Source organism: Bombina bombina, unplaced genomic scaffold (genome assembly GCF_027579735.1).
Source record: "Bombina bombina isolate aBomBom1 unplaced genomic scaffold, aBomBom1.pri scaffold_837, whole genome shotgun sequence".
Lineage (NCBI taxonomy): Eukaryota > Metazoa > Chordata > Amphibia > Anura > Bombinatoridae > Bombina > Bombina bombina.
The window spans coordinates 127731-140196 of record NW_026511073.1 but is presented as its reverse complement, the minus strand read 5'-3'; the positions used below and the strand labels follow the sequence as shown (position 1 = coordinate 140196).

Genomic DNA, 12466 nt, shown 5'->3' with positions numbered 1-12466 from the left:
TAATTTAGGTAATTGTATTTAATTTATGTAATTGGTTTAATTGTAGTGCAATGTTAGGTGTTAGTGTAAGACAGGTTAGGTTTTATTTACAGATAAATTTATATTTATTTTAGCTAGGTAGTTAGTAAATAGTTAATAACTATTTAGTAACTATTCTACCTAGTTAAAATAAATACAAACTTGCCTGTAAAATAAAAATAAACCCTAAGCTAGCTACAATGTAACTATTAGTTATATTTTAGCTATATTAGGGTTTATTTTATAGGTAAGTATTTAGTTTTAAATAGGAATTATTTAGTTATTAATAGTAGGTTTTATTTCGATTTATTTTAATTATATTTAAGTTAGAGGGTGTTAGGGTTAGGGTGAGACTTAGGGGTTAATAAATTTAGTATAGTGGCGGCGACGTTGGGGGCGGCAGATTAGGGGTTAATAAATTTAGTATAGTGGTGGCGAAGTTAGGGGCGGCAGATTAGGGGTTATTAATATTTAACTAGTGTTTGTGATGCGGGAGTGCGGCAGTTTAGGGGTTAATATGTTTATTATAGTGGCGGCGATGTCCGGAGCAGCAGATTAGGGGTTAATAAGTATAATGTAGGTGGTGGGCGACATTGGGGGCAGCAGATTAGGGGTTAATAAGTGTAATTTAGGTGTCGGCGATGTCGGGGGCGACAGATTACGGGTTAATAAGTATAATGAAGGTGTTGGCGATGTCAGGGGCAGCAGTTTAGGGGTGTTTAGACTCGGGGAATTATGTTAGGGTGTTAGGTTGTAAACATAAATTTTCGGGCTGCGTTACGGAGCTTTACGCTGCTTTATTGCAGGAGTTAGACCTTTTTTCAGCCGCCTCTCCCAATTGATGTCTATGGGGAAATCGTGCACGAGCACGTAAAACCAGATCACCGCAGCTTTCAGCAGCGCTGGTATTGGAATGCGGTATGGAGCTCAATTTTGCTCTATGCTCACTTCTTGCCTAATAACGCTGGGTTTATGAAAACCTGTAATACCAGCGCTGTAGGTAAGTGAGCGGTGACAATAACTTGCAAGTTAGTACCGCACCCCTCATAATGCAAAACTCGTAATCTAGCCGTTTGTATTTTTAAAAATGACTTGACAAACTGATAAGGCATATTTTAAATAAAAAACACATACCAATAAAAAGTAAGGGGGCATAGTTTTTAAGTAGTTGTCGAAAGTCTGACGCCACTTCAGAGTTGGCTTGAGTTTGTGCACCTTGAACAAGTCATCTGCAAGAGGAACAAAAACAATGTAATTTGCAAAAATTATTAATAGTATTAAAACCATCTTAGATGTGAAAAAAATAATATAATTCATTTTGAGCAATTTCACGTTAAAATGATCAGTCTACACCTTAGTCATCTTAAAGTCTTACCTTAGATTAAGCCAGAAATAGCCTCCTGCACCCCTTTCTATACCATGCAGTAGGAACTGTAAAAAAACTGAATTTATGCTTACCTGATACATTTCTTTCTCTTGCGATGTATCGAGTCCACGGATTCATCCATACTTGTGGGATATTCTCCTTCCTAACAGGAAGTGGCAAAGAGAGCACCCACAGCAGAGCTGTCTATATAGCTCCTCCCTTAGCTCCACCCCCAATCATTCGACCGAAGGCTAGGAAGAAAAAGGAGAAACTATAGGGTGCAGAGGTGACTGAAGTTTTTCAAATAAAAATATACTACCTGTCTTAAATAGACAGGGCGGGCCGTGGACTTGATACATCGCAAGAGAAAGAAATTTATCAGGTGAGCATAAATTCTGTTTTCTCTTGCAAGATGTATCGAGTCCACGGATTCATCCATACTTGTGGGATACCAATACCAAAGCTTTAGGACACGGATGAAGGGAGGGACAAAGGGAGGGACAAGACAGGTACCTTAAAGGGAAGGCACCACTGCTTGTAGAACCTTTCTCCCAAAAATAGCCTCCGCAGAAGCAAAAGTATTGAATTTGTAAAATTTGGAAAAAGTATGAAGCGAAGACCAAGTAGCCGCCTTACAAATCTGTTCAACAGAAGCCTCATTTTTAAAAGCCCATGTGGAAGCCACTGCTCTAGTAGAATGAGCAGTAATCCTTTCAGGAGGCTGCTGGCCAACAGTCTCATAAGCCAAACGGATGATGCTTTTCAGCCAAAAAGAAAGAGAGGTAGCCATAGCCTTTTGACCTCTCCACTTACCAGAATAGACAACAAACAACAAAGATGTTTGACGAAAATCTTTAGTTGCTTGTAAGTAAAATTTTAAAGCACGAACCAAATCAAGATTGTGCAACAGACGTTACTTCTTGGAAGAAGGATTAGGACACAGAGAAGGAACAACAATTTCCTGATTGATATTCCTGTTAGTAACAACCTTAGGTAGGAACCCAGGCTTGGTACGCAAAACCACCTTATCAGCATGGAACACAAGATAAGGTGAGTCACATTATAAGCAGATAGTTCAGAAACTCTTCGAGCTGAAGAGATAGCAATTAGAAACAGAACTTTCCAAGATAGAAGCTTAATATCTATGGAATGCATGGGTTCAAACGGAATCCCTTGAAGAACTTTAAGAACTAAATTCAAACTCCATGGCGGAGCAACAGGTTTAAACACAGGCTTGAATCTAACTAAAGCCTGACTAAACGCCTGAACGTCTGGAACATCTGCTAGACTTTTATATAAAAGAATAGACAAAGCAGATATCTGTCCCTTTAAGGAACTAGCCGATAATCCCTTCTCCAATCCTTCTTGGAGAAAAGACAATATCCTAGGAATCCTAATCTTACTCCATGAGTAACCCTTGGATTCACACCAATAAAGATAGTTTCGCCATATCTTATGATAAATTTTCCTGGTGACAGGCTTTCTAGCCTGAATCAGGGTATTAATGACCGACTCAGAAAAACCACGCTTTGATAAAATCAGGCGTTCAATCTCCAAGCAGTCAGACGCAGAGAAATTAGATTTGGATGCTTGAATGGCCCTTGGATTAGAAGGTCCTGCCTCTTCGGCAGAGTCCACAGTGGAACAGATGACATGTCCACCAGGTCTGCATACCAAGTCCTGCGCGGCCATGCAGGTGCTATCAAAATCACAGAAGCTCTCTCCTCCTTGATTCTGGCAACCAGACGTGGAAGGAGAGGAAACGGTGGAAATACATAGGCCAGGTTGAAGGACCAGGGCATTGCTAGAGCATCTATCAGTACTGCCTGGGGATCCCGGGACCTGGACCCGTAACAAGGAAGTTTGGCGTTCTGGCGGGACGCCATCAGATCCAATTCTAGTATGCCCCATAGCTGAGTCAGCTGGGCAAATACTTCCGGATGGAGCTCCCACTCCCCCGGATGAAAAGTCGGGCGACTTAGGAAATCCGCCTCCCAGTTCTCTACCCCTGGGATATGGATTGCTGAAAGATGGCAAGAGTGAGTCTCCGCCCATCGGATTATTTTGGTTACCTCCATCATCGCTAGAGAACTCTGTGTTCCTCCTTGATGATTGATATAAGCTACAGTCGTGATGTTGTCCGACTGAAATCTGATGAATTTGGCCGCAGCTAGCTGAGGCCACGCCTGAAGCGCATTGAATATCGCTCTCAGTTCTAGAATATTTATCGGGTGGAGAGTTTCCTCCCGAGACCATAAGCCCTGTGCTTTCAGGGAGTTCCAGACTGCACCCCAGCCCAGCAGGCTGGCATATGTCGTTACTATGAGCCACTCTGGCCTGCGGAAACACATTCACTGAGACAGGTGGTCCTGAGACAACCACCAGAGAAGAGTCTCTGGTCTCCTGATCCAGATGTATTTGAGGAGATAAATCTGCATAATCCCCATTCCACTGATCGAGCATGCATAGTTGCAGAGGTCTGAGGTGTAGGCGGGCAAAAGGAACTATGTCCATTGCCGCTACCATAAGTCCGATTACCTCCATACACTGAGCCACTGATGGCCGAGGAATGGAATGAAGAGCTCGACAGGTGGTTAAGAGTTTTGATTTTCTTACCTCCGTCAGAAAAATATTCATCTCTACCGAGTCTATCAGAGTCCCTAGGAATGAAATTCTTGTGAGAGGGAAGAGAGAACTCTTTTTTATGTTCACCTTCCACCCATGAGATCTCAGAAAAGCCAACACGATGTCCGTGTGAGACTTGGTTAGCTGGAAAGTCGACGCTTGAATTAAGATGTCATCTAGATAAGGCGCCACTGCTATGCCCTGCGGTCTTAGAACCGCCAAAAGGGACCCTAGTACCTTTGTGAAAATTCTGGGAGCCGTGGCCAACCCGAAGGGAAGGGCCACAAACTGGTAATGCCTGTCCAGAAAAGCGAATCTGAGAAGTTGATGATGATCTCTGTGAATAGGGATGTGCAGATACGCATCCTTTAAGTCCACGGTAGTCATATATTGACCCTCCTGGATCAGAGCCAGAATAGTCCGAATAGTCTCCATCTTGAATGATGGTACTCTGAGGAATTTGTTTAAAATTTTGAGATCCAAAATTGGTCTGAAAGTTCCCTCTTTTTTGGGAACCATAAACAGGTTTGAGTAAAACCCTAGCCCTTGTTCCGCTTTTGGAACTGGGTGGATCACTCCCATGGTATGTAGGTCTTCTACACAGCGTAAGAACGCCTCTCTCTTTGTCTGGTTTGCAGACAATTGAGAAATGTGAAATCTCCCCCTTGGAGGGGAGTCTTTGAAGTCCAGAAGATATCCCTGGGACACAATTTCTAAAGCCCAGGAATCGTGAACATCTCTTGCTCAAGCCTGAGCGAAGAGAGAGAGTCTGCCCCCTACTAGATCCGGTCCCGGACCAGGGGCTACCCCTTCATGCTGTCTTGGAGGCAGCTGCAGGCTTCTTGGCCTGTTTACCCTTGTTCCAAGCCTGGTTAGGTCTCCAGACTGACTTGGATTGGGCAAAATTCCCCTCTTGCTTTGCAGCAGGGGAAGCTGAAGCGGGACCACCCTTAAAGTTCCAAAAGGAACGAAAGTTATTTTGTTTGGTCCTCATTTTATTTGTTTTATCCTGAGGGAGGGCATGGCCTTTCCCTCCAGTGATGTCGTGCTAAAATGGCAAAACCTGAATTCTTTGCCGCTAATTTAGCCATTTGAAAAGCGCCGTCTGTAATGAAAGAATTAGCCAGCTTAAGGGCCTTAATTCTATCCATAATATCCTCTAATGGAGTCTCCATCTGAAGAGCCTCTTCTAGAGCCTCGAACCAGAAAGCAGCTGCAGTAGTTACAGGAACAATGCATGCAATAGGATGGAGAAGAAAACCTTGATGAACAAAAATTTTCTTTAGGAGACCCTCTAATTTTTTATCCATAGGATCTTTGAAAGCACAACTGTCTTCGATAGGTATAGTTGTACGCTTGGCGAGAGTAGAAATAGCTCCCTCCACCTTAGGAACCGTCTGTCACGAGTCCCGCATGGTGTCAGATATGGGAAACATTTTCTTAAAAACAGGAGGGGGAGCGAACGGTATACCTGGTCTATCCCATTCCTTAGTAACAATATTCGCAATCCTCTTAGGGACTGGAAAAAACATCAGTGTAAACAGGAACCTCTAAATATTTGTCCATTTTACACAATTTCTCTGGGACCACTATAGGGTCACAATCATCTAGAGTCACTAATACCTCCCTGAGCAACAAGCGGAGGTGTTCAAGCTTAAATTTAAAGGCCGTCATATCAGAATCTGTCTGAGGGAGCGTCTTTCCTGAATCAGAAATCTTTCCCTCAGATAGCAAATCCCTTACCCCTACTTCAGAACATTGTGAGGGTATATTGGATACGGCTACTAAAGCGTCAGAAGGCTCAGCATTTGTTCTTAACCCAGAGCTGTCACGCTTTCCTTGTAACCCAGGCAGTTTAGATAAAACCTCTGTGAGGGTTGTATTCATAACTGTGGCCATGTCTTGTAAAGTAAACTAAGTCGACGCACTAGAGGCACTTGGCGTCACTTGTGCGGGCGTACTGGTTGTGACACTTGGGGAGAGCTAGAAGGCATAACCTCATTTCCTTCTGTCTGAGAATCATCTATTGCTATGTTTTTAAGTGCTATAATATGCTCATTAAAATTTATAGACATATCAGTGCAAGTGGGACACATTCTAAGAGGGGGTTCCACAATGGCTTCTAAACACACAGAACAAGGAGTTTCCTTGATGCCAGACATGTTAAACAGGCTAGTAATGAAACAAGCAAGCTTGGAAAAACACTATATTCAAAGTACATAATACTTAGAAAAAAAACGGTTCTGTGCCTTTAAGAGAAAAAAAAGATGCACAAACTCTGCAAAACAGTGTAAAAAGCAGTAAACTTTTCGAAATTTTTACAGTGGAATCATAAAGCCTTAGTAATATTGCACCACCAAACAAATAAACGATTAACCCTTTAATGTAAAAACCGGATTGACAATGTCAAAAACCGGTTATATTAAACGTTCAGCACCTTGCCACAGCTCTGCTGTGGCGCCTACCTGCCCTTAGGGATAAATTTGTGAGGAAAAAGCTTCCTTTAGGCCCTCAAGTACAACAGGACTCTCTGGAGAAGCAGCTGGAAGACTTGTAAGAAAAAGAAACTGCGCAACTGAGGCGCGAAAATAGGCCCCTCCCACCTCACTCAATGTTTGTGGGGCCTAAAAGAAACACACTAAAGTGTTTCTAAACTAGCCATGTGGGTTAATAACCCTTAAATAAGCCATAATGACCCCTCAAAGTCCCTCAAAACTTTAATCTTTTAATTAAAAAGCGTTATTTCTATAAGTGTCACCAGTAACCACTGAGCCCTTTATGCAAGCTGGGATTCCATAGTAAATGTCTGAACACAGCTTACCCTTCCCTCATGGGGATACTGTCAGCCTTTTCTAGAATTAACACAGTCTGTCTAGAAAAAAATTGACTGAACATACCTCAATGCAGCTTAGCATGCAAACCGTTCCCCCAACTGAAGTTTTCCTGTACTCCTCCGCCTCTGTGGGAACAGCAGTGGATCTTAGTTACAAAGTGCTAAGATCATCATCCTCCTTGCAGAAATCTTCATCCCTTTTCTGCCAGAGTGTGAATAGTACACACCGGTACCATTTAAAATAACAAACTTTTGCTTGAGAAAATAAAAACTAACATTTTTGTCACCACACTCACTTTACCCTTCCTAGTACTTAGAGTAGGCAAAGAGAATGACTGGGGGGTGGAGCTAAGTGAGGAGCTATATAGACAGCTCTGCTGTGGGTGCTCTCTTTGCCACTTCCTGTTAGGAAGGAGAATATCCCACAAGTATGGATGAATCCGTGGACTCGATACATCTAGCAAGAGAAAGTAATTTTAAAATGAATATTGTTTCTGGCCACTTTGAAATGGCTGCCAAGCTCCGCACACTGATGACATCACGATCTGGGCTGCATATGGCGTCCAATCACAAAGGCTAACTAGTTGGATTCAACAGACTGTCAACCCATGACATTCAGAAACTAGGGTCCCACGGACGGCGCCCGACCCTAAGAGGGTAGATAAAATTATGGAAAAGAAACCAGAACTGAAACAAAACAAGGCGACCCCAATAAAACCAGGTTCCAGCTAGAAGAGATATTCAGTAGAGTGCCTAGATGCAGACCAGATTGTGATGATAACAGTAGGAGGAGCATGGAAGCCAATTTCAAAGTGACCAGAAACAATATTAATTTTAAAATAACTATCGTTCCTGCTGCATGATATAGAAAGGAATGCAGGAGGCTAGTTGCAGCTTAATCTAAGGTAAGACTTTAAGATGACTAAGGTGTAGACTGTCCTTTTAAATAATTTTCTACACAGGTTAAAGTAAAGTCCCTTTAAAAGGGACAGTCTAGTCCAAATTAAACTTTCATGATTCAAATATAGCATGTACTTTTAAACAACTTTCCAATTTACTTTTATCATCAAATTAGCTTGTTATTCTTTGTTGAAAGCTAAATCTAGGTAGGCACATATACTAATTTATAAGCCCTTGAAGGCTGCCTCTTATCTGAATGCAATTGATTGTTTTTTACAGCTAGAGGGTGTTCGTTCATGTGTGCCATATGGATAAGATTGTGCTCAGGCCCGTGGAGTTACATGTTAGAGGGCACTGATTGGCTAAAATGCAAGTCTGTCAAAAGAAATGAGATAAGGGGGCAGACTGAAGAGGCTTAGATACAAGGTAATCATAGAGGTAAAAAGTGTATTAATATAACAGTGTTGGTTATGCAAAACTGGGGAATGGGCAATAAAGGGATTATCTATATTTTTAAACAAAAACTCTGGAGTAGACTGTTCCTTTAAGATAAACATTTAAAAAAGGTAAAAAAGTTTTTCTTTAGGGGAATAAAAGTCAAAAAATAAAATGCTCTAATGTGTTATATGCAAGCAACAGTACAATAGCAAAATGCTCTAACTGGCAGCTCCAGAGCAGCAATGTACTCTTCGTAGCTAGTTGGTGATTGGTGGCTATACACATATGCATCCTGTCATTGGCTCATGATATGTTTTTACCTAGTCCCCAGAAGTTCAGACGCTCTGGAGCTGAAGTTAAATATGCCTTTAACTCCTTTACAGGGGTTAAGCATGGTTATATGCATGCAATATCACACACATTTAGTTTTTGAACTTTTAAATCCTTTAAACCTTATCAAAATTATTATTTTATTTGCACATAATCTTATTTCATCAGCTCTCTCTGTTCAGCAACTCCATCATATTGTGTAACACACTAGAACTATAGGTCCATTAGATAATATACATTAATATTTGGCCTTCCACATTGCCAGACAGTAGACAATATAAAGGTGTATGTAAAGGCAAGTTTCCAAATGACCCTGGTTTATTGTATTTTTTGCCTTCCATATCCTATGGGTGTGCATAGTGGTGTGGTCAGTACTTAAGATAACCATAAGAGGGCATACATAGGAAAAAATGAAAACATTGCCTAGTTTACAAAAAAAACAACATAATTTATACTTCCTTGATAAATTCTTTTCATGGCATGGAGAGTCCACGAATCCATTCAATTACTAGTGGGAATTCAACTCCTGGCCACTAGGTGGAGGCAAAGAACACCCCAGCAAAACCTTAAGTATCCTCCCATTACCCACAAACCCCAAGTCATTCAGCCGAGGAATTATGGAAAGAGAAGACTCAAAGGGTATAGAGGTGCCTGAGGTCTAGAAAAATTCCAAAAAGCCGTCTTAAAAATAAGGGCGGGTCGTGGACTCTCCATCCCAGAAAAGAAAAATCAGGTAAGTATAAATTATGTTTTCTTTCCAATGGCATGGAGAGTCCACAAATCCATTAAATTACTAGTGGGAACCAATACCAAAGCTAGAGTCCACAGAATGGAAAGGAAGAATACACAAGACAGGCGAACCTAAACAGAAGGCACCATCGCTTGAAGAACTTTGCGCCCAAAAGAAGCCTCAGCTGAGGCAAAAACATAAAATTTGGAAAAAGTATGCAATGATGACCAAGTAGCCGCCTTGCAAATCTGTTCCATAGAAGCATAATTTTTAAAGGCCCAAGAGGAAGCAACAGCCCTAGAGGAGTGAGATGTAATTTTCTCTGGAGGTTGCTGTCCAGCTGTCTCATAAGCCAATCGAATAACACTTCTCAACCAGAAGGAGAGAGTAGAAGAAGTGTTCTTCTGACCCCTCTGTTTACCTGAAAAGACAACAAAAAGAGCAGAAGATTGACTAAAATCTTTCGTAGCCTGTAAATAGAACCTTAAAGTGAAGGTCAATTTTGACGAATTAGTGCCCGGTCTTTAATAATCCTATTAAAAACAAGAACACTTTAACTCATCAAAATTGACATTTCAAGCGTTTTCTTCAAAAACTTATCTTTTAATCCTGAAAGCTGCTCCATTGATTCCCCAGGCCGTCGGAAGCCTCTGCTTACATCAAAAATGACGAATACGGCTTCCTCTAATCACAGCGTTCCCCGGGGGGGGGGGGGGGGGGGGAATCATGGCCTGAGGGAATGCCATGATTGGATGAAGCCGGATTCATAATTTTGGACCCGCGAAGAGGACTTGCGACAGGCGGAGGAAGTGCTGCAGCGGCTTTCAGGATTAAAAGGTAGGTTTTTGAAGAAACCGCTTGAAATATCAATTTTGATGAATTAAAGTGTTCTTGTTTTTAATAGGATTATTAAAGACCGGGCACTAATTCGTCAAAATTGACCTTCACTTTAAAGCACGCACAACATCCAGATTGATCAATAACCGCTCCATCTTAGAGGAAGGATTAGGACAAAATGAAGGAACAACAATTTCTTGGTTGATATTGCGTTCCGAGATCACCTTAGGTATAAAACATAATTTAGAAGAGAGAACCGCCTTATCCGCATGAAGAATAAGATAAGGAGAATCACACTGTAGAGGTGAAAGCTCCAAAACTGTACTGGCAGAGAAAATTGCAAGCAGAAACAAAACCTTCCAGGACAATAAATTGATGTCAACAGAATGTATAGGCTCAAATGGACCCTGCTGCAGAACTTTAAGAATCAGATTAAGACTCCAAGGAGGAGCAATTGACCTAAACACAGGCCTGATTCTAACCAAAGCCTGGACAAAAGATTGAACATCTGGCAAAATTGCCAGACGCTTCTGCAGAAGAATCGACAGAGCCGAAATCTGACCCTTTAGGGTACTGACTGATAAACTCTTCTGCAAGCCCTCGTGCAGAAAGGACATCTACGCCATACCTGATAATAAATCTTGCGAGAAACAGGCTTACGAGTCTGAAACATAGTCTCAATAACCTTCACAGAAAAACCTTGTCTGAACAAGACTAAGCGTTCAATCTCCAAGCAGTCAGCTTCAGAGAAACTAAGTTTGGATGGAGGAAGGAACCCTGAAGTAGATCCTTCCTCAGAGGCGATTTCCAGATAAATTAGACCGAAATCCCATGGCACTGCCAGGGCATCTACCAGAGCTGCTTAAGGATCTCCCGATCTTGCTCCGTATCTTGGAAGTTTGGCGTTTAGATGAGATGCCATCAGATCCTGCTCCGGAACTCCCTACTAGAGGGTTAACATCAAAAAAACATCCGGATGGAGAGCCCATTCCCCTGGATAAAAGGTCTGCCTGCTCAGATAATCCGCTTCCCAGTTGTCCACCCCTGGGATATGAATGGCAGAGAGATGACAATTGTGAGACTCTGGCCACTGAAGAATGCGCGTCACCTCCTTAATAGCTAACATGCTCCGAGTTCCTCCTTGGTGGTTGATATATGCCACCAAAGAGATTTGTCCAATTGAAATCTGATAAACCAGACTAAAACTCAGTTGAGGCCAAACTGATAGAGCATAGAGAATTGCTCTCAATTCTAGGATATTTATAGACTCCTTCTGATTCCAAAAGTCCATGAGCTCTTAGGGACCCCCAAACTGCTCCCCAGCCTAACAGGCTGGCATCCTTGGTCACAATCTCTCAAGGTCTCAGGAAACAAGTGCCCTGAGACAAAAGGTCCTGGGAGATCCACCAAGACAGAGACATCCTTGTCTGAAAGTCTAAAACTATCCTCTGAGAGAGATCAGAGTGGACTCCGTTCCATTGATTGAGCATACATAACTGTAGGTCTCAGATGGAAGCGGGCAAACTGAATAATGTCCATGGATGCCACCATGAGACCAATTACTTCAATGCATACAGCTACTGATGGACGAACAGAGGACTGAAGAGAACTACAGGCCTCCAGAGGTTTGACTTTTCTGATCTCCGTCAAAAAAAAAATCTTCATATATACCGATTCTAAGCACATAACCAGAAAACATACCCTGGTACTTGGTACCAAGGAACTTTTTCCTAGATTCACTTTCCACTCGTGAGAGCGTAGAATAGCCAACAGAGAACCTGTACGGGATCTTGCCAACTAAAAAGATGGCGTCTGGACCAAGATATCGCAGAGGTAAGGAGCCACCTCAATCCCTAGAGATCTGGCCCCAGCCAAAAGAGCCCCTAAAACCTTTGTAAAGATTTGAGGAGCAGTGGCGAGGCTGAAATTGGGATCTTGCTAACTGAAAAGATGGTTCCTGGACCAAGATATCGTCCAGATAAGGAGCCGCCTCAATCCCTAGAGATCTGGCCACAACCAAAAGAGCCCCTAGAACTTTTGTAAACATTTGAGGAGCAGCGGCGAGGCTGAAATTGGATCTCAATCCAAAAAAGTGTACCTCAGGAACTTGAAATGTTCCCTGTGGATAGGCACATGAAGATACGCATCATTTAGTTCTATAGTGGTCATAAACTGACCCTCCTGAACCAGAGGGAGACTTGAACGAACAGTCTCCATTTTGAAGGATGGGACCTTGAGAAACTTGTTGAGAGCCTTTAAGTCTATAATGGGTCAAAAAGTTCCCTCCTCTTTGGGAACTACAAAAAGATTCAAACACAATCCCTGACCCTGTTCTGCTAGAGGAATTGGGATAATCACTCCCAGAAAGGACAAATCCCTAACACAGTTT

General features: G+C 42.2%; 1 protein-coding gene across 1 annotated transcript in view; it reads right to left on the bottom strand.

Annotated features, from left to right (window-relative positions):
- Positions 1 to 1152: 1152 nt before the first annotated feature.
- Positions 1153 to 12466, bottom strand: part of LOC128643593 (integrator complex subunit 6-like) — a gene marked incomplete at its 3' end in the record, with an annotated part of 111526 nt that continues 100212 nt past the window's right edge. The window contains exon 4 of the mRNA XM_053696438.1: positions 1153 to 1247. Coding sequence (XP_053552413.1) covers positions 1153 to 1247 — 95 coding nt within the window. The remainder of the gene's footprint in view (positions 1248 to 12466) is intronic.